Here is a 22,040-nt window from a genome sequence, read left to right as displayed (position 1 = left end):
CCAGAGCCCATGGTTGGATATGTATTCAGACTAAAACACTAAATAACAGAATGTGAAAAAAATTATTAAAGTACTTTAATTTTATCATAAGATTAACATACTGGGATCAGTTCAGGTAAAATAGACCTGACCTCAAGTTTTAGTGCAAATAAGTGTTTTAGGTGAATAGTTTTTACTGTAATGGATTCTTTTTTTTTTGCCTAGCTGATGAGTGTTAACTACTCAAATTAAATAAAAGAGATAGAGAGCACTGAAGACCAGTTCTGTGTAACCTAAGCTCTGATACTTAGGTTTGTAAATGACCTTGACAAGATGTGAGGGGAAATGCCAGATTTGACACAACGAAACAGTCCATGCATTCAAGAGGATAGAAAAAGAGGATGCATAATGTACCAGCTGTAATTTCAAAAGATTAAAAAAATAAACAATCCACAAACAAATGCATAACATTAGCATCTTAGGCACAAATGTAGTGTTACTGAAATAACAGAAAAGCATATGGTAAATGGTGTTCATGCAAAATGAATTAGCAGCAAACAAAAAAAATCCAAACACACCAACCCCACTCACTCCTGCATTTATAGCCTCCCTCTCTTCCTTTGGGGGAAAAGAAAAAACAAACAAGCAAAAAAAAGAGTAGGGTTGAATGACTCAGATTTTTTTTTAATACTTCAAAAGCAAGTGCATGGAACAAATCCATAACCTTCTGATATGTTGCTCTCTGTTTCTGGACTTGTTCATAAAGCATACTTCCCTTCTGTCCTTCAGTGAGCTGAACTCATGAACAAAGAGGTTTAATTCAGTCAGCGAGTGGGAGGTATTAGACATAAAGAAGAGACATCTGTCACCTCCTGACTGGTGAGCAAGGTGGCACTGTCAGGAGTGCAGGCAGCAGGAGAAAGATGGCTGAGAATGGTTTGGATGTTAAGTCACTGTCATAACGTTCAGAAGTCATCATTAAAGCCAGATACTAGGGCAGGATTCAGTGCTGCTTTCACACTCTAGCAAGTTGAAAATCCTTGGCAACTCATCACACAAGGCCAAATTCCAGAGGCAGCGGACATAGGTAAGCACAACTGCACCCACTTTACCAGCAATATTAATCACGTGGTGATAGAGAGAAAAACTCTGGAAATGCTGGAGAAAGAAACAGGAAGTATAAGAGAGCCTGTGCCTGGGACCCAGAGTGGTGAAGGGCTCATGACCAGTTAAGTGGTACAGCAAAGCAACATTTGAAAAATACAGTATTTTTTTTTTTTTTTCAGAAGAAAGCAGCATGTTTTTAGCAAGTTTCAAGCCTTTCTCCTTGGTGACCTCAGTCCTTTCTTACTGTCTCTGTGTCCACCCGTGCACAGAGTGATTCTTCTGCCAGATCATTAATTATAATGACAGGTTTGACCAGACAGAGCTCACTGCAAAGGCCTTGTGGATGCCGTGGAAACCCGGCATCCGTTGCCATTTACCCGCACCCTTTGCTCACAAGCGGCCAGCCCAATCCCTGCCCACACACGTACTCTTTTTAACACCGAGAGTCCTTGTACAAAACCCTTTCCAAGCCTCCAAGGAATGCCGCCACACCCAGTGCCATCATCCAAACCACCGCTGCCAGCCCTGAATGACTCGTGTTTTCTGGGAGGAAAAGCCCTCTCTGACTCTCATGCTTTAAACTCTTTGGGGGTTGTTCACACCTCCCCCAAAACACTAAACCCAAACTCCAGTGTTTTCTGAAGCAGGGAGCCCCTCGGGATGCAGCCTTTCTCCCGGGCGCCTCCTCTGTCCCGGGATACCCCGGGCAGGCTCCGGCGCCGTCGAGGCCGCTCGGGCCCCACGTGAGGCGGCCCCGCCTCCACGGAGCCGCCGGAGCGGCGCGCGCCGGCCGCCGTACCCGGAAAAGGAAAGGGAAGGGAAGCGGAGGAGCGCGGCGCGGCCGGCGCGGGAGGGCAGCGGCGGCGGTGCGGCTCAGCCCGGCCCGGCGCTGCCCGGTGGCGGCGGGACAGGTAACCTCGGGCTTCTTTTCCTCCCCCTGCTCACCCCTCTCGTGGCCTCTCGTGGTGCGCCGTGCCTGGGCCCCGCCGCGCTCAGGGCAGCGCGGGCGGCCGGGGCCGCCTCCGCCCGTGCGGGGTCGCAGCGGGGGCCGTGGGCGCTCAGCGGCTCCTGCGGGTCACGGAGTCACCGGGTGGGACAGGCTGGGGGGGAGCACGGTGGAGCGTCTGGTGCTGCCGCCCTGCTCCAGCAGGGTCATCCCAGAGCACGTGGCACGGGATTGCGTGCTGACTGTTCTTGAGTATCTCCAGTGAGGGAGACTCCGCACCCTCCCTGGACAGTCTGTTCCCGTGCTCGGTCACCCGCACGGTAAAGTTCTGCCTCTTATTCCGGGGCCGCTCCCTGTGCATCAGTTTCTGCCCTTTGCCTCTTGTCCCATTGCTGTGCACCACCGAGAAGAGCCTGCATCGTCCTCTTGGCACTCCTCCTTCAAGTACTTATGGACAATGACGAGGTCCCCTCGCAGCCAGCCGCGGTGTGGGGTTTTTCAGGCTGACTAATATTTCTGGAAACAGAGGTTCTCCGTATCTCCCCGGAAAAGGGCTGAGGCAGCATAGCCCTGCGCGCAGTCTCCATAGCAATTAATTCGCAGCCCTGCTGGAGTATTTATGGAATGATGCACACGAACTTGTGAGAATCTGGTCCACAGCAATAGTCTGCCTGCCTAGTGAAAGAAGCTATGCGACACTAATGTTAAAACAAAGATAGAACGTGACAGTATAAAAAACCAAATTTTTGTAGAGTTCTGGAAACACTCGCCCAGCTGGTTTGCCAAAACCTGTGGGAAATCCAGTGAAGAAGAGTTGGGAGTTTTGATTTTTAAGCGGGAACATGTAATTTATACGATTTATTGCTAAGGGAAAAATTCCAGGGCTTCTTTTAAGCACGAGAAAACTCGAACCTAGAACTTAGTTGGTGCACCCTTGAGGGCTCTCGTTGTATAGCCCATATTAGTATGACTCAGGCAGAGCTAAACAAAGGCAAGCTGGCACCTGGGGAGGTGTTCGTGGCTAGTGACCTCATTGTGGTATTCAGCTTCTTCTTTTTCCCGAGGCAACACATCTGGGAGAAGTGCTGAATGTGTAAGAAATTTAAATATCTCTTGTTGCATTGATACTTCAAGCAGGGTTTGGTTTGTTTGTTGTGGCGTTTCTTTTTGTTTAAGCAAATGGTGATTGTGTGTTACAGAGTACAACGTGATCGATTTTATGCAAACTATTTAAATTTTCCTCTTTTTACAGATTATTTGCACTACTGAAAAGGAACTGCAATGGAGAGTACGGCATCAGTTATTTTCCTTGTATCGTTTTCCATACTGCTGTGTGAAAGTTACCATCATGGAGTGGAGACGGCTACTGTTGTGCATACCTCGGAGAGAGCTTTCCCAGAAAAGACAGTGGGTGTCAATACGGACTTGGCAGGACTAATACAGAAGTTGCACCTTCAAGAACTTTTTAATCGTTACGGAGAAAACAACTCTCTGTCAATTGATGGGTTTAGAAAACTGCTACAGAACATAGGTATAGATAAAATGAAAAGGATTAAAATAAGCCACGATCATGACCACGATCATGACCATGACCACAATCATGATCATGACCACAATCATGACCATCACGACCATGACCATGATCATCACTCTCATCATAATCATGTTTCATTGAGTAAAAGCTCTGAGAAGGCTGCATGTCCCAACCATGAATCTGATACTAGCAAAGACCACAGGAACAGCCACGCAAAGGAGGCTCATAAGGCCGAGGGCGTGGAGCGGCAGCAGAACTTGGTGCGCAGCAAGAGCGCGGCTCACGAGATCACGGCGTCCGTCATCACCGCTGCCGCAGGCGGCCACGCCGAGCTGCAAAACGCGCAGCCCGGAGAAGTCAGGGCGGTTGTTCGTGTGGCTGCGGCTGGCCCTGGGGCCCTTAATGTCACTGGGGGCCGCAATGCCACCGGGCTTGGTGCCACCAAGGCAAACGAATCTCATGCTTCTCCCAAGGAACTGGAGAGAGGGAGCAACCTCTATTCTAAACTGAAAAAACAAAACACTCAAGAGGTGAGGCTGGCTCTGTTGTATTCTCAGGAATCCAGATCCACCAGGAATGTTGTCATGGTTTATTTTTCAGGTGCTTATTGTTTTTAACTGGGTGCAAATTTTGTGGTGTAACAATACCCATAGCCAAACACGTGCAAACAACTTTCTTGGAACTTAACTTTTTGAGGGAATAGAGTGTTACATTCACAAAGCTCAGAGGAAAATTAAGTATAAACTTACACTTGGTTTAATGCATTTATGATTTATAAATTTAACTGTTACTAAATTTTAAACTGTTACTAAACCTGAAAAACACGTACAGTTTTAAACTTGCAGTTCTGCCTTAAATCACGAGCCTGTCTTGTTTTCCTATGAATTGAGTGAAAGTAAAAAATTCCAGTTAAGGTACTGTGATTCTTATTAAAGCTGTCTCACATTGTGATAGTGTAGAACTGTCCTCCTTCTCTAACACCTTCCCCTCCCCGTCTAACAACTGTATCTAAAAAACAACTCTAAAAAAGATTGTGGAAAAATGCCACGTGCTACTTTAAAATAGTATAAAATTAGCACTGATAAAGAGTATAGTTGTGTTGTAGACATTTTTCTTAAACAGTCAGATCCTTTGCTATTAAAGGCTTTAAAAAGCAAGCAGGATCTTAATGTTTGCAGCTATGCCAGGTAATTCTGAGAGAGTGTTGTGTGGCATGTGATGGTGGGTGCTGAATTCACAAGTTGTTGCTGTGTTCTGCACTGTCGAAGCAGAAGTACTGCTGTTCTTTAAACCCACTGAGACTGTGTGTGAGCTGTACAGTGGGGAGCTATTTACTCGAGGGAGTGTATGTACAACATGCTCTGTACAAGATGTTCCACAGCAGTCGCTGCTACGAAAAGGTATTAGACCTTGTTAACGTTTCCTTAGGTGGCCTTTAAAACTGACTGAAAAGTGTTAGGCTTTTTCTGTTTGTACATCAAAGCATCTGACCCATTTGTGCTGAGAATGAGTAATAATTACACGTCATCTTCCCGGACTCCCAAACTAGCTTTCTGGAGCAGGATTGGGGGGAAGTACATTTTTTACTAAATTGGTTTATTGCCAGTTTTTGAGTTGTGTTGATATAGCTACTTTCATGCAGTGCTGCTGCATTTCAATTAAGATGGGACGTGCAGTCCTTTTAAGATGTATCCTGGTATTTTGATTCTGGTTAATCTTCAACATGTCTCTTTCCACAGTGCTCCAATGCATCCAGACTGATGCAATTGCATGGAATAGGCACTCAAGTATTGTTGACTGCTACAGAATTTAGTTATCTCTGTCCAGCTCTTATTAATCAGATCGATGGCAAATACTGCATAGTCCATGCTACTAGTGAAAAAGCTGAAACTCCTCCAAAAAGTTACTCTCTGCAAATAGGTAGGCTGCGTTTTTTGTAACATCAAAGCTTAATGGAAAAATGTTTATATTGGTTGTAAAAGCAAGAAGCCTATTTCATGGTAAGAAGTGTCGTTTGCTTTTGGCACTTCACCAAGATTAGAGAGATATCTTTGTGACATACCTTTTGTTAACATCTGATTAATTGAATGACCAGGTGTGTTTGATAACAGAAATGTTAAGCAAACAAAATCATGTACAGCTGTTACTTATTTTTGTTACTTTTTTTTATTTCCCAGCTTGGATTGGTGGCTTTATATCCATCTCTGTCATCAGCTTTCTTTCCTTGCTGGGTGTTATATTGGTACCTCTGATGAATCGAGTATTTTTCAAATTTCTTTTGAGTTTTCTTGTGGCATTGGCTGTGGGGACCTTGAGCGGAGATGCCTTCTTACACCTCCTTCCACATGTAAGTATTAATTACTGTTTCATTCATTATCTCAAAGCAGAGAACTTGACAGCTGTATGTATTAGTGCCCTATTAGTTCATACCCATTTGATGAGTCATTTCTCAACCTTGTTATGCAGGTTGTTTGATGGAAAAGTTTTCCCTTTGGAACATCTGTATTATTCATTTAACAGTCTTTAAAAAAAGTTCAAGAGCTTCGTAGCATTATCCCACTCTATTTCCTGTTCTTAGTCATATGTAATGCCACGTCCCTTTATCGTTCCTTGAATACAAGAATTTTCTTAGTGGTTTATTGTAGTGCTGCCCCTCCTTTTTTGTTTCCCCAGTTTAATGGACTTTAGAGATAGTTGATTATTCATTTCACATTTGAAGTGTTCAGTGAGCAATTTCCTCTATTTTTTGTTACAAGCCACTTATGTTGATGGCTTACCCGTTGGGATTTTTTTTTTTTACCAGAATCCATCATTTCTGAAGTCCTGGGGAAAATAGTACTTGTTAGATTTTGGAATTGCTGTTATGTAATAGGGACAATGAAAAGGGAGTATGATTGCTAAATTCCTACCTTTCTTGAAGTTCTTAAACAGATACTCTCCGCCTCCTCCCCTCTCAAAAGTAACTTGCTCCAGCTTTCAAATAAAATGGATAAAAGTGACTTCAGATTCTGTGGTTTCCCAGTTCTGCCTGTAATCCACCAGGTGGTTCTTTTTCCTTTTAGTTAATTTTGCATTTTTGTGTGAGGTTATGTAAATCCAAACGTGTGTGAATGAGGTGTGCAAAAAGGTTTTTTTATTTCTGAACATACCAGTATCCAGTAAGAAGAGGAAAAGTGTCAGACTTTCTTTAAAGAAAGAAATTTCAGCCAACTTCCTTGTAGAAAAAGTTGTTTGGCATCTGTGAGTTTCCTTAGATGGGAAGCTAATTGGTGTGCTGGTTGTGACCAATGCTTAAAATGTGGTTTCTTTGATGGTGTCAGGATTTTGTGTGGGGGCAGCTGTACACCTTGGATTAAGCTGTGTCTGTGCAGCTTCAGTGTGTGGGCCAGTGCCACACCTGTTCTCAGTCCCTGAAATGTTTCTTCTTATCCACAAATTTCCAATCAACAGAATCCTTTGTAATTGTTTGAGTCTCTAAGCAGAGCATTTGCCCTGTGCAAATTGTCAAGTCTGGACTCCAGACATGAGAAAAAAGATGTGAAGAGTACTTTCTGTGTTTGTTACATTACAGTTCTTTTGAATATAATGACTTTCCCCTTTTTGTTCTCCCCTTAGTCTCATGGAAACCATCACCATCACCACGAAAAGCCTCTGCTTGATCAAAAAGGCTCGACATACAAGCATCTTGTTTTTCCAAGTACAGAGGAGAGTGCTTACCTGGATTCTACATGGAAAGGACTTACAGCACTTGGAGGCTTGTACTTCATGTTTCTAGTGGAGCATTTGATCACTTTAATAAAGCAATTTAAAGACAAGAAGAAAAAGGTAGGGAGACTATTACTTTGAAGCTCTATTGTATTGCATGCTCATTTCTGAAAACACTTATTAAAAACCTGCCATGAATATCATATATCTTTCAATTTAATAGCAATGGCTGACTGGATTAGTGTTAGAATTTTATTTTTATTAGGGACACATATACTTCTAAAGTATGTGATAGCCTTCTTGTGTGATCCTTTTATTAAGAACTCTTTGCTATTTCCACAACCTGACAATACAGTACAGGCTTTGACATAACAGTGAATTGTTTAATAAGCAAATGTCCAGTTACATCTTTAGTTTTAACAGAGTGATTTAGGAACTCACTTCATTACTGTCTTCCTTCTGACATCCTGAGACATTTATGGCCATCTGAACTGGTTTTACTATTATTTTAATCTCAATCCTGGATGCAATAAGTTTTCGTTATACAGTTATTGTACTGTTCTTGAGGAGGGCACATGCACAGACAGGTAAGGGTTGGCAGTAAGTGCCTACATGAATAAGCATCCAAGTATGTTGTAGAAAAATTTTATGGAATACCATTCCATGTGGAAATACAGTCTGTCAAGTCCCTTGGTGTTTTCCAGTCTCTCCCCCAAAAACTGCAGCTCTCAGGTTGTTATGCTGGTTTTTACGTGTAAGGTAAATAACTGAATTTTGGCAGATCATTGGTGTTGGTAACTTGCCAATTAGTGGTAACAGTTCTTTAAAGACCAGTGTAGCCAGGAATAAAGAACGTATTGAAGTTGACTCAGTAAGAAATATTAAGCAGAAGTCATACAATAGAATATGATACAATAGAATCATAGAATGGTTTGAGTTGGAAGGTATCTTAAAAGTCTGGTTCCAACCAATCCTAAGCCTTACTTGAAGAAAACTAGTAAGTACTAATTACTTACTTTAAAAACAGCTAATTGCTAGGCTACCTCAAAGACTGATAATATGTTTCGTTTTCTCGTTAAATTGGTCATTAAGGCAGTAGTTGCAGGGCAGATGCCATGCTCTTTGATTTGGGATGTTGTGTTGGAGTGGTTTATACTGAAGCTGAACTATGAGATTTTAACTAGAGATTTTTATCTCTAGTTAAATTTGTTTGCCAGGAAAGAGAATGAAGAGTTTAAAGCAAAGCAAGAATTTTGTCTCCTCCCAGTCACAAGGAATGGATTTCTTATTAGACTAATTATGCCCTCCTAGATACTGAGTCACTGATCATAAATTGTTGTGATACAAACTTTAGTGAGCAAGGAGGAGAGATTTTACTTGTTTTTCTTTCCATACATTATTAAAAAACATTGACATTATGATAGAAAATAATTAGCGGAATAAATTACTCACCATTTGATGTGTTTTACTTCTCAGATGAAAACCTGCTTATTTCTTGTGGAAAATGTAGGGCATTTATGTGTGGGTTTGTTTGTTTGTGGTCTTTTTTTGTTTTGGCTTTTTCTCCCATCCTATGGAGCCTGAGGAACCTTTGTCATCTTACTTTAGTACTTTTCTAATATTCCTCTTCTGCACTCTTTATATGGCTTCCATGTTGTCCTTTTTCTGTGCAGGCTGCATAAATGTCATGAATATAATGTTGTTCATGTATAACCTGAAAAACAAGTAAAATATTCATAACTGCAGTATTTTCTTTTGGAATAAGAAAAAAAATGAAGATGATGGAGAAAGTAAGAAGTTTTCAGCAAATGAAGAAAAGTTGGATGCGGATGATCGTAAGTCTCATTAATATCACACAGTTGCTACTTTGTGGCAGCACTGTTTGAAAAACACTTGATTGATGGCAGCTCGTTGATCTGCTTCTTACTGTAGGTTGAATTATTTTCAAAACAAAACCTGTCTGTCTGCTGATATATAAAGCACTAGGTCTATTTGCTGCTTTCCTTTGAAAAGGATCAGTGAGTTAGAAGTGAATTCACAGTTTTGGAACTTTAAGCCTTCTAATTCTGGATTTGGCAGCAGAAGTTGAAGTCATTCTGTGAAAGTTGCAATACAGCTGTACCTACTGACTTCTGCATTCTCTTTAGACTGCTAGCTGTTGTATGCATGACTCATTATTTAGATTTCTGGGTTTTGTAGTTTGAGTGATTATTTATTTATAAGGGTAATATTACAAAATTCTAGACAATACTTGAAGTTCAACATTCAGAGTGCAAATGACCATGTATCCCAAGATCATGCTGTAAGCCAAAACACACCAGACTAGTTGCTTAGCTCTTGTTGCTAAAAGACGTTATGTTTTTCAGAGTAATTTTATAACTAATGAAATACTTGTCTGTAATGTAGAAAAAAAATTTTATTTTTTCATTTAATTGCAGAGGAAGGATTTATCAAGTTTCATAAATTAGTTAGAACTAACTGTGGTGTGTCAGCAATGTTTATGTGAGGGTATTTAATGGTCTGTATTGATGACTGTTTTTTAGTGTTTATTTTTCAGATGTTAAGTGCCTGTATTTATTTTGAAATACAAGAGTTTCCAAAATTATCTATTGCATGATCTTCTGTATCCTTTTTCTTCAGTTGAGATTGCTAAATGGCACATGCTTTTCAAATACTTATTTTTTTCTGAAGCAATTGATCTAGCAGTTTTCATGCTGTGAAACTGGGTCTTCAAGCCTTTTGCTGTTGTGTTTAATTTGCAGTGAGTCTTAGATGAAAAGATTTTTTGCCTTTTAGGAAGCGTTTGTAGCCATAATGTAAGGGCTGCTTCAGCAGTAGGGGATGGAAACGAAAAGTTTTCCTTATTTTGAGCTATTGGGAATTATCTCTGAAATCTGAATAAATTGTGAAAACGTTTCAAGAAAATCTTCTGGTTCAAGAAATTGGATTATCAGTCTCCAAACTGTTTATTGTGTCTTTTCTTCTTAGGTGATTTTAAAAATGTGTAACATTGTATTCTGGGTTTTTGTAACAGGGCCTGAGGGCTATCTAGGGGTAGACTCTCAAGATCCATCAAACTTCATTTCTCAGCAGCCAACTGTACAAGAGGAAGAAGAGGTGATGATAGCTCATTCTCATCAAGAGGAGGTTGACAATGAATATGTGTCCAGGGTCTGTAGAAACAAGTGCCATTCTCACCTGCATGATACTCTAGGACAGACAGACCATCTAAGTCACCATCACCATGACTACCATCACATTCTGCACCACCATCATCATCAGAACCATCATCCTCACAGTCACAGTCAGCGCTACTCGCGCGAAGAGCTGAAGGACGCAGGGATAGCAACTCTGGCGTGGATGGTGATCATGGGAGATGGACTACACAATTTTAGTGATGGACTGGCAATTGGTAAGTGCTAACTTGCATGCTGCAGCTTTCTTGGATGTGAAGGCAGTGAAGTCTTCTAGCTGTCTCTTTCCTCTGTTAGGGTTTAGCTAATTAGGAAAGGATCTTTGAAGCCTAAACTTTTTTTCTGAGAGTATCATCTTAATGAGTAAGAAAAATCTCCAGCTTAACAACCTGGAGGTAAGTAATATATGAAAAAGAAATTATGTGTTTGCAGCCGTGTTTCTTTAGAAAATCTGTAAACTGGGCTTCATTTCCTGCTTTTGAAGAGTTAAAGCTAACATTTTTCAAATGGCTAATAAAAATTATTTAAGATTGAGTTTCTATTTCAGTGCCTGCAGGTGCTCAGCAATGTTCAAAATTTTAATTGTTTTTAGGACGAGCTTATATTTTTTGTCACATACAAAGTAACTGTGTTTTCAGGCCACTGGTATCATTAGCTTTTTACTTATTTTTCTCTTTTGTCTTCTCTTGTGATGCAGCAAGGTCAGATTCTACACTTGGCATATCTGCCTGCCTGTACTGAGCCCTGTTTACACATCAGTGTTCCTTCAGAGCACTGATGGGTAGGGCAATGAGGCCCTGTTTTCAATCTGTTTTAGCCTGAAAATTCTGTTTTCTGAAACAGTGGTCATCTTATACTCAAAACGTAAAGCTGAGCACAATAGTCCATTTGTAAAAGATTTGAACAGGTATAAACAGTTATTTTACTTGTAAACAAAACATTTATCTTTTTGTTCCTGTTTAGTTCATGCTCCTGTTTTTCCCTTAATGCTTGCAGTTGCTTAATCTTTTTTTGATAATGCTTCAGTGAAAATATTTCTTCATCACAAATATAGTAGATTGAATATTTTGTTTTGGACTTCTGTCTGAGAGGTCAGATTTGGGAACTCTGTCATGTTTTTCGTAGAAGGAGAACTAGACTACAGGTATATTGAATTTAAAAGGTTAAAGTAAGTTATAGAAAGTGAAGTCAAATCAATAATCTTCAGTACTTATGCTAATCTTTCCTGATCTTGACTATTGTATTTAAGACTAATCTTTACAGGTATTGGATTCATTTCCAGGCAGTTTAGCATACTGGAGGCAGTTCAGCAGTATCAGTCTTTCTGTAAACTTTATTGTAGGAAAAAATTCATTCTTGTTTGAAGAGGAAGCCAAATAATAACTATTTTCTCACAGCAATATTTGCAGTTGTTCAGATTCAGTCAATTCAAACTGTAATGTGAAAAGAGACTTTCTGATTTAATCTCGTTTTTGATGGAAGTTGAAGCATGAAATGTAAATTTTTGAGCAGATCAGTAGTGAAAAATGTGGTAGAAGGAAGATTTGCATACAAATGACACAGAATCAATTACCTCTTGGCATTAGGGAGATTTGGGAAGGAGCTATGACTTTATAGTTATGAAGGGAAAAGTATGAGAGGTTAATAAAGGCTTATTGAACAAGTGAGAGCAATAGCTTTCAGAAGTCCTGCTGTGTAGCTTGTTCAGGCTAATGGAAATATGAGTTTCTTTTCAGTTCTGTATGTGCTTAAAAGTATTATGGGAAAACATCAATTTGATGGTGGTGTAAAAATGCCAATGCTACTTGTGTAGTAGTTCATCTGTATTTTAAAGAAGATGTGAATGCCTCTGTAAAGATAGCTTTAGCCAGCATAACCCTTCATTTAAGTTCATTTGCTTCATGTAATTTGTTATTCATAAGTTCCATCAGTTACTTTTTTCCTCAAATCTGTTGTGCTAATTATGTAGGAACAAGATTTAAAAGAGCTTATTTTTTTATTAAGGCTGTTGCATCTGACTCATTTGTGCAAAAGGATCATCTGTGATTTGAACTTTTATGTGCAATTACAACTAAATTAGTAAAATGCAGAACACTATTTTTACACTAGTCTTGCATACATTTTTTTTCTTTAGCTTTTGAGAGAAGTCATGTCTTAAAAGTTTATTTTAAGATAAATCAGCATCTTGAGAGAGGATAATGCCAGATATATTAATTTCATCTTCAGTTTATTAACATTTCAGGACTTCTTTTTAGCAGTGAAAAAATAAAAAGATATATTCTTGATATTTAAGCTTGTACTCTGATTACTTCTTACTTTTTTTCCTCTTTGAACTTCTTAAGAATTAAATTTGCCATGGTCTTGTCTAAACCTCTAGTGCTTGGTGTATCACCTCAGCCCTTACTTTCTCCCCGCTCTCTCCTAAATTTGCTGGTGGTGCTGGTTTTATCCAGATCGTTAGTGAAGATACTGAAGAAAATGGGTTGCAGTTTTTGTCCTGGTGAGCTTTACTTCTTACCAGCCACCAGGCCGCGTTAGCCCAGCAGTCCAGTCTGTGTACAAGCCCATATTTCCTCTTTGCCCAGATAAGACTGCTATAGGAGATGGTGTCAGAAATCCTACTAAAGCTCTGTTATATTCACCATCTGTATGGTCAATTATCTCCTCAAGCTGGAAGCAGCTTTTGGAGAGGGATTTTAAGAGGATATTCCATATGATCTTTTCAGGAACTGAATGACACTGACCGCTCCTGAGTCCTGTTCTTTGCCTTTCTTAAAGATGGGAATAATCTTATCCTTTCCCCAGAGTTCCAATGGGGCCTTCTATAGCCGTGGTTTTCTACACATGATTGACAGCAGCTTTTTAGTCACACTAGTAACTCTGTCAGTACCCTCAGGTGAGTCCCATCCTGGGATGTACCTGAGCATTTCCAGTTTTTTCTGCATTACTCTGAAGAGCTGCTTCTGTGGTTTGCTGTCTCTTTTTTCTTTTTTTCTGGAAGGGAGCTGGGATCTGTCAATCTTTGTTGACGAAGATTGAGATGAAGGCTGTGCTGGTGCTTTTCCTCTTGTTATGTCTACTGCTTATTTCCCTTCCTCATCTATCAACAGATCCGAATTTTTAATGAACTCTGTTTCTCAGCTAACATTCTTACAGAACTGTTTCTTGTTGTCCTTGGAGTCTTGTTAGATCATTGATCTTGTTTTAGATCAAGCTGGGCTTTGGTCTTCCTCCTTTTTGTTCCACTGCTTTTAGCTTCCTTGTTGCCAGTCTTTGTTCCTATTTCTTTTGTGCTTTCTTTTCGAATCTTAATTTATTAGGACACTGCTTAGCTGGGCACATCTTCTGCACGTGTTCCTGCACAAACAGGCTTGTTTGTTTGTGTATCTTTGTGCTTTACAAACTGGCCACTCCTTCTGGGCACATCCCTTTTGACTGATTCCCAGGGTATTCTACACTGCAGTTCCTTAAATAAGTCAAAGTCTGCTTTGGTAAAGCCTAGAATCTTAATTTTGCTTCTTCCTCTTCTAGCCTCCTCCTTTGTCCTGAACTCAGTTGCCTCACTCTCACAAAGATGTCATTTTTTGCTGTATTTGCCATCGGTGTTTCCTTGTTTTTGAGCAGCAGGTCAATTTACAATGCTAATTCTGGCTGGCTTTTGTGTCATCTGTAATAGGAAACCATTACCAATACAATTAAGGAACATCCTGGTTTGTGTGCCCAGTACTGTTACCTCCACAGCTGAAGCGTCTTTGTGTGAATGATGATGTCCTGTGTTCATAGGTAGGCTTATCCACCACCTTTCCTTGGTTAGACGATTTGTAACATTATTCCTTAGTGTTACTCTGATTGACCAAGAGACTGAATAGACACATGGAACTGCAGTCCACACCTACTTTTATACTGGACCTCTCTGTGGTCAAGGAACTCCTTTATGGAGGTAGCAAAAAAAAAAAAAAACCCTAAAGTGAATTGTATTCTGTCCCTGTAGGCAGTTGGAATCTATCTATGACAGGCCAGACAAGCTTTGATGGTGTCTCCACAGCATCGTTCAGGCAGGCTCTGGGCAACACATGGACTTCCCTGGGCAACAGGTCAGCAGGTCTGTCTTTGTCCTGTATGGGAGGGAATCTCACTAAAAAAAAAAAAATCATTCTTTTTGTACTTCTAATCTGATGTACTGAACTGCTGGGCAAGGCAAGACTCATTTATCCTCTCACTGCTCCCAGGGTCATAACCATGTTCTTCAGATCAGTAGCTGCAGTGGGGACAGAAGGTTCTTCTTGTTGCCCAACTTCACTGTTTTCAAATGTTACTCATCTCAGAGTTCATGTTTCCTGTTCCAGTGCTACTTTGGTCTTGCCTTCCTCTTCAGTCTGATGGGCTTGGGCTTTTGCATCTGTAGAACCTCTACTGAAGGTCCTCTTGTTACCACTCATCCAAAGATGCCTGCTCACCACTTCCTGCATCCTCTTGCCTGGATGCCACCGCACATATCACAGACGTAACATTGCTGCTGCTGTCACGACTTCAGGGAGAAGCATCAGTCATTTCTTGCACTTGAAGACCTGGATAACCATGTCTCTCTCAAGAGTTAGGTCGGCATGTAGTTTCTCCAGTGAACAGAAAGGATTGTCTCCACTGGAGTCATTGCCATTGTAGTGCTTCCTCTGGGTCCCTTGTGTGCCAGCCACTGTGACATGGCTTTGTGCCTCCTTCACTGCTTGTTGGCAGCATCTTGTTTGCTGGCAGGCTCCTGGTAGCAGCTGAAGAGGAAGCTGGATGTGGCTTTACACCCTTGGAGAGGCTCTCCATGCAGCTGGGGACCTGACATGCTGTGTGTGAGCTGTGGTGCAGCTCTGCAGCCCTTCAGTGTGCTGCGTCCTCCTGAGCTGCTGCCAAGCAAGAAAAATGGCAAGCATTGGGAGGAGCAGAGAAGAGGAGAATGATGAGGTCTGTTGGACTAGTTTAAGGGTTTTTTGTGGTTTTGGGGCTTTTTTCTCCACTTAACAGCAAGCTGCTTAGAAGTTGATCTTTTGTTGATTTCGCAGCCTCTCTTATTGTTGTCTTGACTTTCTTAAGATATCTCAGTCTCGGGTGCAGTTGAACTGCTTTGTTCCCTTTGTATCTTTAAAAAAAGCATTTTCAGATGGTATTTCCATTTATTGCATTTTTTGGGAAGGGTTGTGTTGTTGGAATGTATTTGGCTTAGTTCAGAAATAAGGTAGTGAAATGTGGTTTACTTTAATAGCAGGATTCTGAAGAAGAATTTTGCAACTTGAGAGTCATAAACAACTGTTCAGTTAAAGTTTAAATGCTTCTACAAAGAAAAATTTGAGTGAAATATATGTCCTAGTATGACACAAGCATGTGCAACAATGCTTCTGCACTTGATGTCTGAATATGTAGTAATGTTTTGTTTGCCTTTTCTTTTCCTGTCTCTTCATAGGAGCAGCCTTTACTGAAGGGTTTTCTAGTGGTTTAAGCACTTCTGTGGCTGTATTTTGCCATGAATTACCTCATGAGCTAGGTAAGACCCCAGCATTTCCATATGCCATGTGTGTATGTACTTAAAGGTGCATCTGGAAGAAAAAATTTGATCAGAAAACTTCATCTGTGTCAGATTGTCTATTTAAAGATACTTCTGATTTACTTAAAGACTGTTTAATAATTTCTTAATTGAATTAATAGTTTAAAAATCTAAATATTTAAGCTACTTTGTTTAAAACTGTCTCTTGCAATTACAGCTTTTTCTGTCTACTTTAGTTGTAATTTTTATTCTTGTATATAACATAAGTTGTGAATTGCAGGAGAACGTGTGACAGAACTTGCTTTTCTCACATCTCTCCTTAATTTCATTCTCATGCTTGTGCTGCTAAAAGGAAGGTCACAATTAGTCAAAGTACTTTCTGCATAACATTTGCTGCTTTTTCATTAAGTCTTGCAAAGAACTGCTGTAGCTCTAAATTAAACTTAAAACAACTTAGAAATCTTTCTGGAAACAGTTTGTCTTTCAAGCTCAAGTGATTTAAATTCATGTGCAGTCCCATGGGAAATTGTCGTGTCTTACAATGAGTTCAGTATTTGGCCCTTTTGAAGGGCAGCTGTTGAGAACAGGATGGATGTGCTTAGTTGAACTCCAGACGAAGCTGATCTTTCCAGTTGTCAAATCATTTTGGATATGCAACTGGTGTTTATCTTAGCTGTCATGGTCACAGTCATACTTGGTGTATAGAATGAAGAAAGAAGAGTTTGCTTTCACTTCTTTTAAGGTTTAATTCCCCAGAGGGGAGAACATTCAGTTTCATTTAACGGAGCATGTAAACCAGTATGTGTAAACATTAAACTCTCTCTGTATAAACTGTTTGATATATTTGTACAGTAATGTTATACAGAAATCCATTATTGTGGAGAAAACATACCTGATTTTATAGGTTGGGGGGAATTGAGTCTTGTTCATACTAATCATGGAACTTGTATTAATTACATGTACTGAATGTTGTTAATTCAGATATAAGAAAGAAATTCATCTTATAAACCTGATAATTCTAAATTCAGCTGTTCTGTTGGTTTTAGAAATGAGAAAAATCTTTTAAAATTTAAATTATACTTCTTTAATCAGAACAGAAAACTTGATAGGAAATACCTTCTTTACCAGAGGACATGAAGTGGCATAGGAAAATTGAAACAAATGGGACTAGTTCAGGTTAGCTGAGAATAAAACTGTATTGTTGTTAATGCTAAGTAATGCTTTTATTATACCGGTTCATCTTAATTTCAGTAGCTTGTAGGAAAAGCTGTTGTAACAAATTACTCAAATCAGCTTTGAAAATCACTTTTGTTTACTTTAACTGGAGATAACTTACAAAGAATCCATTTTATTTTCAAATAATAAGCTTATATTACTCTGGTTTAGAAAAAGTATGTTCTGAATTACAGAAAATCTGTTTCTGGCTGGTGTTCTATCATTCCTTCAAGTAAAAATAAGACATTAAGGGTCATTTACAGAAATTAATAAAGAAATTATTTTAAATTTATAACACAGATTAAAAGTACAAAGAGCCGTTACAGGATAATAAATTGAATATGTAATTGAGTGGGAATATTTTATTTTAGGAACACTCAGACATATCAGGTACTGCAGCATTTTACAGTGGTGGTTTAAATTCAAACTGCTTGAGGGTATGAAGCTATTAGAGAATGTCCAAAGGAAGGGTACGAAGATGGAGGGCCTGGAGGGGAAACCATTTGAGCAGTGGCTGAGGTCACTTGGTCTGTTCGGCCTGGAGGAGACTGAGGAGAGACCTCATTGCACTCCACAGCTTTCTCATGAGGGGAAGACAAAGGGCAGGCACTGATCTTCTGTCCTGTGACAGGACCTGAGGGAATGGCCTGAAGTTGTGTTAGGAAAGGTATAGGTTAGATATCGAGGAAAGGTTCTTCAACCAGATTGTGTTTGGGCACTGGAACAGGCTCTCCAGGAAAGTGGTCACAGCACCAAAGCTGAGCATTCGAGGTGTGTTTGGACAGTGCTCTCAGGCACATGGGGTGACTCTTGGGGCTGTCCTGTGCAGGGCCAGGAGTTAGACTTTATGATCCTTGTGGGTCTTTTCCAAGTCAGCTTCTTTCAAAAATGCAAAGACTTAAAAGTTATAAGCTTGGAGTATTTGCTGCTATGTTGTTGTTCATGTGCACCCTCTGAGTTTCTGTCCTTTGGTAGTTTGTGATTTCATGAAGGAAAAAAGTGAGGCAAATGACAGCTTAAAAGTAGCTTAATAATCTTGCAAGTAAGGGAACTGTACATAAGACAACACTGCAGTACTTACCTGAAGATGAAAACTTTATCTTGTTTTTTTTTTTTTCCTGTCACAGGTGATTTTGCTGTCCTCCTAAAAGCTGGTATGACTGTCAAGCAAGCCGTGCTTTATAACGCTCTGTCAGCTATGCTGGCCTATCTTGGTATGGCGACTGGGATCCTGATTGGTCATTATGCAGACAATGTTTCAATGTGGATATTTGCACTTACTGCTGGCTTGTTCATGTATGTGGCTCTTGTGGATATGGTAAGTGCCTGGACCTATTTGAATTTTGTATGATGCATCTTAAGAATTAATGATTTGAAGCAGCTGTTTCTTTTGAAGGCATTTAACATTTTCTTGTTTGCTTAGGTACCTGAGATGCTCCACAATGATGCCAGTGACCATGGATGTAGCCGGTGGGGATACTTCCTGTTGCAGAATGCTGGGATTCTCCTGGGTTTTGGGATAATGCTGCTTATCTCAGTATTTGAACATAAGATTGTATTCAGCATAAACTTGTAATCCTGGTTGCCAGGAGGACACCTTGGTGTTAAATTATAAGTGGTAGGGTTGTTTTTTTTTCCTACAAATTTCCTTATTGGAAAGGTACGTTTGATATAGACTAGATTTTTTTATTGGTGTGCTTTGTGTACTTCCCTCCCTTCTTGCCTGATAGAAAGAAACACTGTAAAGTTTGGGGTTTGTTGGGAGTTTGTTTTTGTGTTTTGTTTTTTTTTTTTTTACTTGGGATTTAGAATTGCTTATGGTACTGTGGAAAGTGGTACTTAGTAAAACATGGCCAAATCTATATTATTTGTATCGTTTGGGGGAATTTAGGTTGGTTTTTTATGAATTTATTTGCTGTATGTAATTATATGTCATGTTTTTTAGTTCAGTGGTTTTTTGGTTTAAAGAGGTAAAATAAAAGTGGTTTTTATTTTAGCACAATTAAAATCAGTGGATACAAAGCACAGTGAGCAAAGTAAAAAAAGAACAAGGCATCTAACGGTTAGCATGTGTTTATTGGTAAAAACTCATCTCTTCTGCATCTACCTGGTTTATATGGAAAGGCAGATAAGTCCATTCCATCCTTGTGGTGCTAGTTCTCTCAGCAGCTTGTGGATTCCTCTGTCTTATTCCAGTTGCTTTCTACTCCAAACAAATTAATGTAAAACCACATTCTAAGTGTTTACATAAACTGTTTAACTTGTTTCATCCCTTCTGATATGAGTTGCTCTTTACTGATAAATCAGCAACAAATTGCCAAAGCTTTAAGGTATGTGAATTCCATCAAAAAGACTTTAAAAGCAGTGCTGTACTTACTGTTCAGCACTTACACTGCCTGAAGTGACAAAGGTGTATTAAAGCCTGTTTGTTATCAAGGGGGAGGAGTGCTACAGGCTTAGATAAACAGTCATTTCCTACAACAGCTTCCTGAAGTAAAGTGTTGATTTACTTTAGGAAAATGAGCTGAGTGGGAGAGCTGCCTACTTCTAGTTCAGTGCACACAACCTGTGCTATATTTTTTGCAAGAACTAAAGCTGAGAAATCCAAAATAACAAAATTTCTTTGGTAGCATATTTAGAGAAACAGTGCATTAAGGATGATAAGTGTATACTTAAGTATGTAGTTTAAGCCTACAGGCTTAATGTGCTTAGTCACCCTGAATGTCACTGAAGGAAGGAGGTGGAAAAAACCAATAGTAAAATAAGTTCTGCATTTGCAGGGAAGGTGAACATGTCACAGTTTAATGATGAATAAATAACAATTATGCTACCTTACTAGCTAACTTTAAAAATCCCAGAAATAACTAGAACCTTTTTCTCATGCACTGCTTCAAATCATCAGCTGAATAAAAAGCTTGAACAAGAGAAATGTTTGATAATATTCTGTATGACAGGTTAAAACAGTTTGTTGGTCTGTCATACAGTGGGAGCCAGGAACTGTTCTATCACCTCAGAAAACAGATATTTTCAATTAATTGGGAGGTTTGAGGGTTTTTTACAAGTTGAAAAGTGGGTACCATAGGAGTTTTTGCAGCCAGTAGAATACTAGCTTCTCCTTCTTCAGCCTTTGCTCAGGTTAGCAAGATTGATATTTACTTTTCTGCTCACATTGATGAAAATCCTGTTCTACTCCTCCTTTGAAGCCAGGGGTTACAAAGGTATACTTCCTTCAGCTCTCCTAATGCATCCCTGTGTCCTAGCAGGCTTTTTGGGGCTTGGGTACAGTGTTTACCCGTGGTTTGGGAAAATTCCATGAATGTAGTGCACTTCAGCCCATGGGGCTTCCACCTTCTGTGCTGCAATCCTGGGTACTACAGAAATTGGGCATCTCTGTAGTCCTGGGGGATTTCAGACTTGGATGAGCTCTGTTTGCTTTGAATTTTTCACTGTTGGTTTCTGTTAGCCTACAGCCACAATAGCTGCTAGTTCAGCTGGACTTCTTTTGTCCGAATATGACATAGGAAGTGGGCAGGTAGCTTACTGTTGCTCAAAAGATTTTAAGATCAATGACTAAATGATGGAGATAAATCAACGAATTTCAGTGTTTTCCGTGGGTTATTGGCTGGCTTTTGATGTACTCAACTGACATTAAAATATCCACATATCAAAACACATTGCTAATTTAAGAATAAGAAAAATTAATTGCCTTTCATGCAGTGGGCATGAGGGCAGAAATGTCTCTATCCTGTACACAAGCATATTCCACTCCTTCAGTGCTCTTCAGTCATTGATGAAGAAATGTCCATGACAGACAGCTGTCCAAACTGATAACTGAGAAGGCTACAGACTAAAACTTGCTGTAGTTTTGTATCTGCGGGATGACAAAAAGTTGGTTTTTTTGTTTGTTTTGTTGTTGTTTCTCTTTGTCAGCTGTATAAAGTAGAACCTGCATCCATTGCAATGTACTCCTGTTGGAAATACTCATGGTTTGGCAAACTGGTGGGGCAGAGGCTCGAAGTAGCCCTTTATTTTTATGCGTATATTTTTCTGCAGCAATTAATAACGTGCCTGGCAACTGGATAATAAATGCAAGTGTCTGTATCCATCTGTAGCTTAATAATGGTATATACCTTAATTTTTATGCTGTTACAGCTGCCTTTAGTGCCTGCACTAGATGTGGGTAAACAGAATAGGCAAACAGTGCTGGAATCAATTTTGCTTTAGTTTTTTTTCTGTATCCTATTCTTCTAATGGTTTTGGCCTGTATTTGTACAGGAGAGGTGTCAGATTACTTTGGGCAGCAGGAGTCAGAGCAAAGGTGGAGGTTCTCAAGTTCTTCCCTGCCTCGCCTCTGGGGATCAGGTGCTGGTACGGTTTCTCTGCATCCTTTGTGCCTAATTGTAATGCCACGTGTGTTGTGAGAATGCAGCTCTTTTATGTTGATATAAAACACAGCCCAGACTGAAACGGAATTCAAAGGCTGAAATAGAATTCACAGAGACTCTCCTGCTGCCTGAACTAAGTCACCAGTGCAATTAACATCTCTATGGAAAAACTGGGTTGTTCTGTTTCCCACGAGCAGGAAACAAAAAGATGTTTTAATTGAATGATTGGGATTGCTTTTTTTTTGTTGTTTGTTTGGGGTTTTTTGTTTATTTTGTTTTTTAATTTAAAGTACGGTTATATGTGTGTATATGTGGTCACTGTAGCTGTTACTGTATTGCTGTATGCTAGAGAAAATAAACCACTGAACCAAACTGCAGGCGTCTGAGCATTCTTCTCGGTGATGCAGATACGGCGAAAGATGTTACAGCTGAGAGAAGAAAAAAA

The 22,040-nt window shown here is 39.8% G+C and overlaps 1 protein-coding gene across 1 annotated transcript; it reads left to right on the top strand.

The window, feature by feature from the left end:
• The first annotated feature begins 1,910 nt into the window (after positions 1–1,910).
• SLC39A6 (solute carrier family 39 member 6) lies at positions 1,911–21,967 on the top strand. The gene is made up of 10 exons (XM_014875199.2): positions 1,911–1,997; positions 3,285–4,096; positions 5,306–5,486; positions 5,744–5,913; positions 7,182–7,391; positions 9,037–9,106; positions 10,306–10,683; positions 15,915–15,995; positions 18,338–18,528; positions 18,634–21,967. The coding sequence occupies exons 2-10, from the start codon at positions 3,314–3,316 to the stop codon at positions 18,784–18,786; spliced, it is 2,217 nt and encodes a 738-aa protein (XP_014730685.2). The 5' UTR covers positions 1,911–1,997; positions 3,285–3,313; the 3' UTR covers positions 18,787–21,967.
• The last annotated feature ends 73 nt before the right edge of the window (positions 21,968–22,040 follow it).

Source organism: Sturnus vulgaris, chromosome 1, assembly GCF_052056855.1.
Source record: "Sturnus vulgaris isolate bStuVul1 chromosome 1, bStuVul1.hap1, whole genome shotgun sequence".
NCBI classification, from domain to species: domain Eukaryota; kingdom Metazoa; phylum Chordata; class Aves; order Passeriformes; family Sturnidae; genus Sturnus; species Sturnus vulgaris.
Note: the sequence above shows the minus strand (reverse complement) of the source record. Positions and strands in the feature narration are given on the sequence as shown.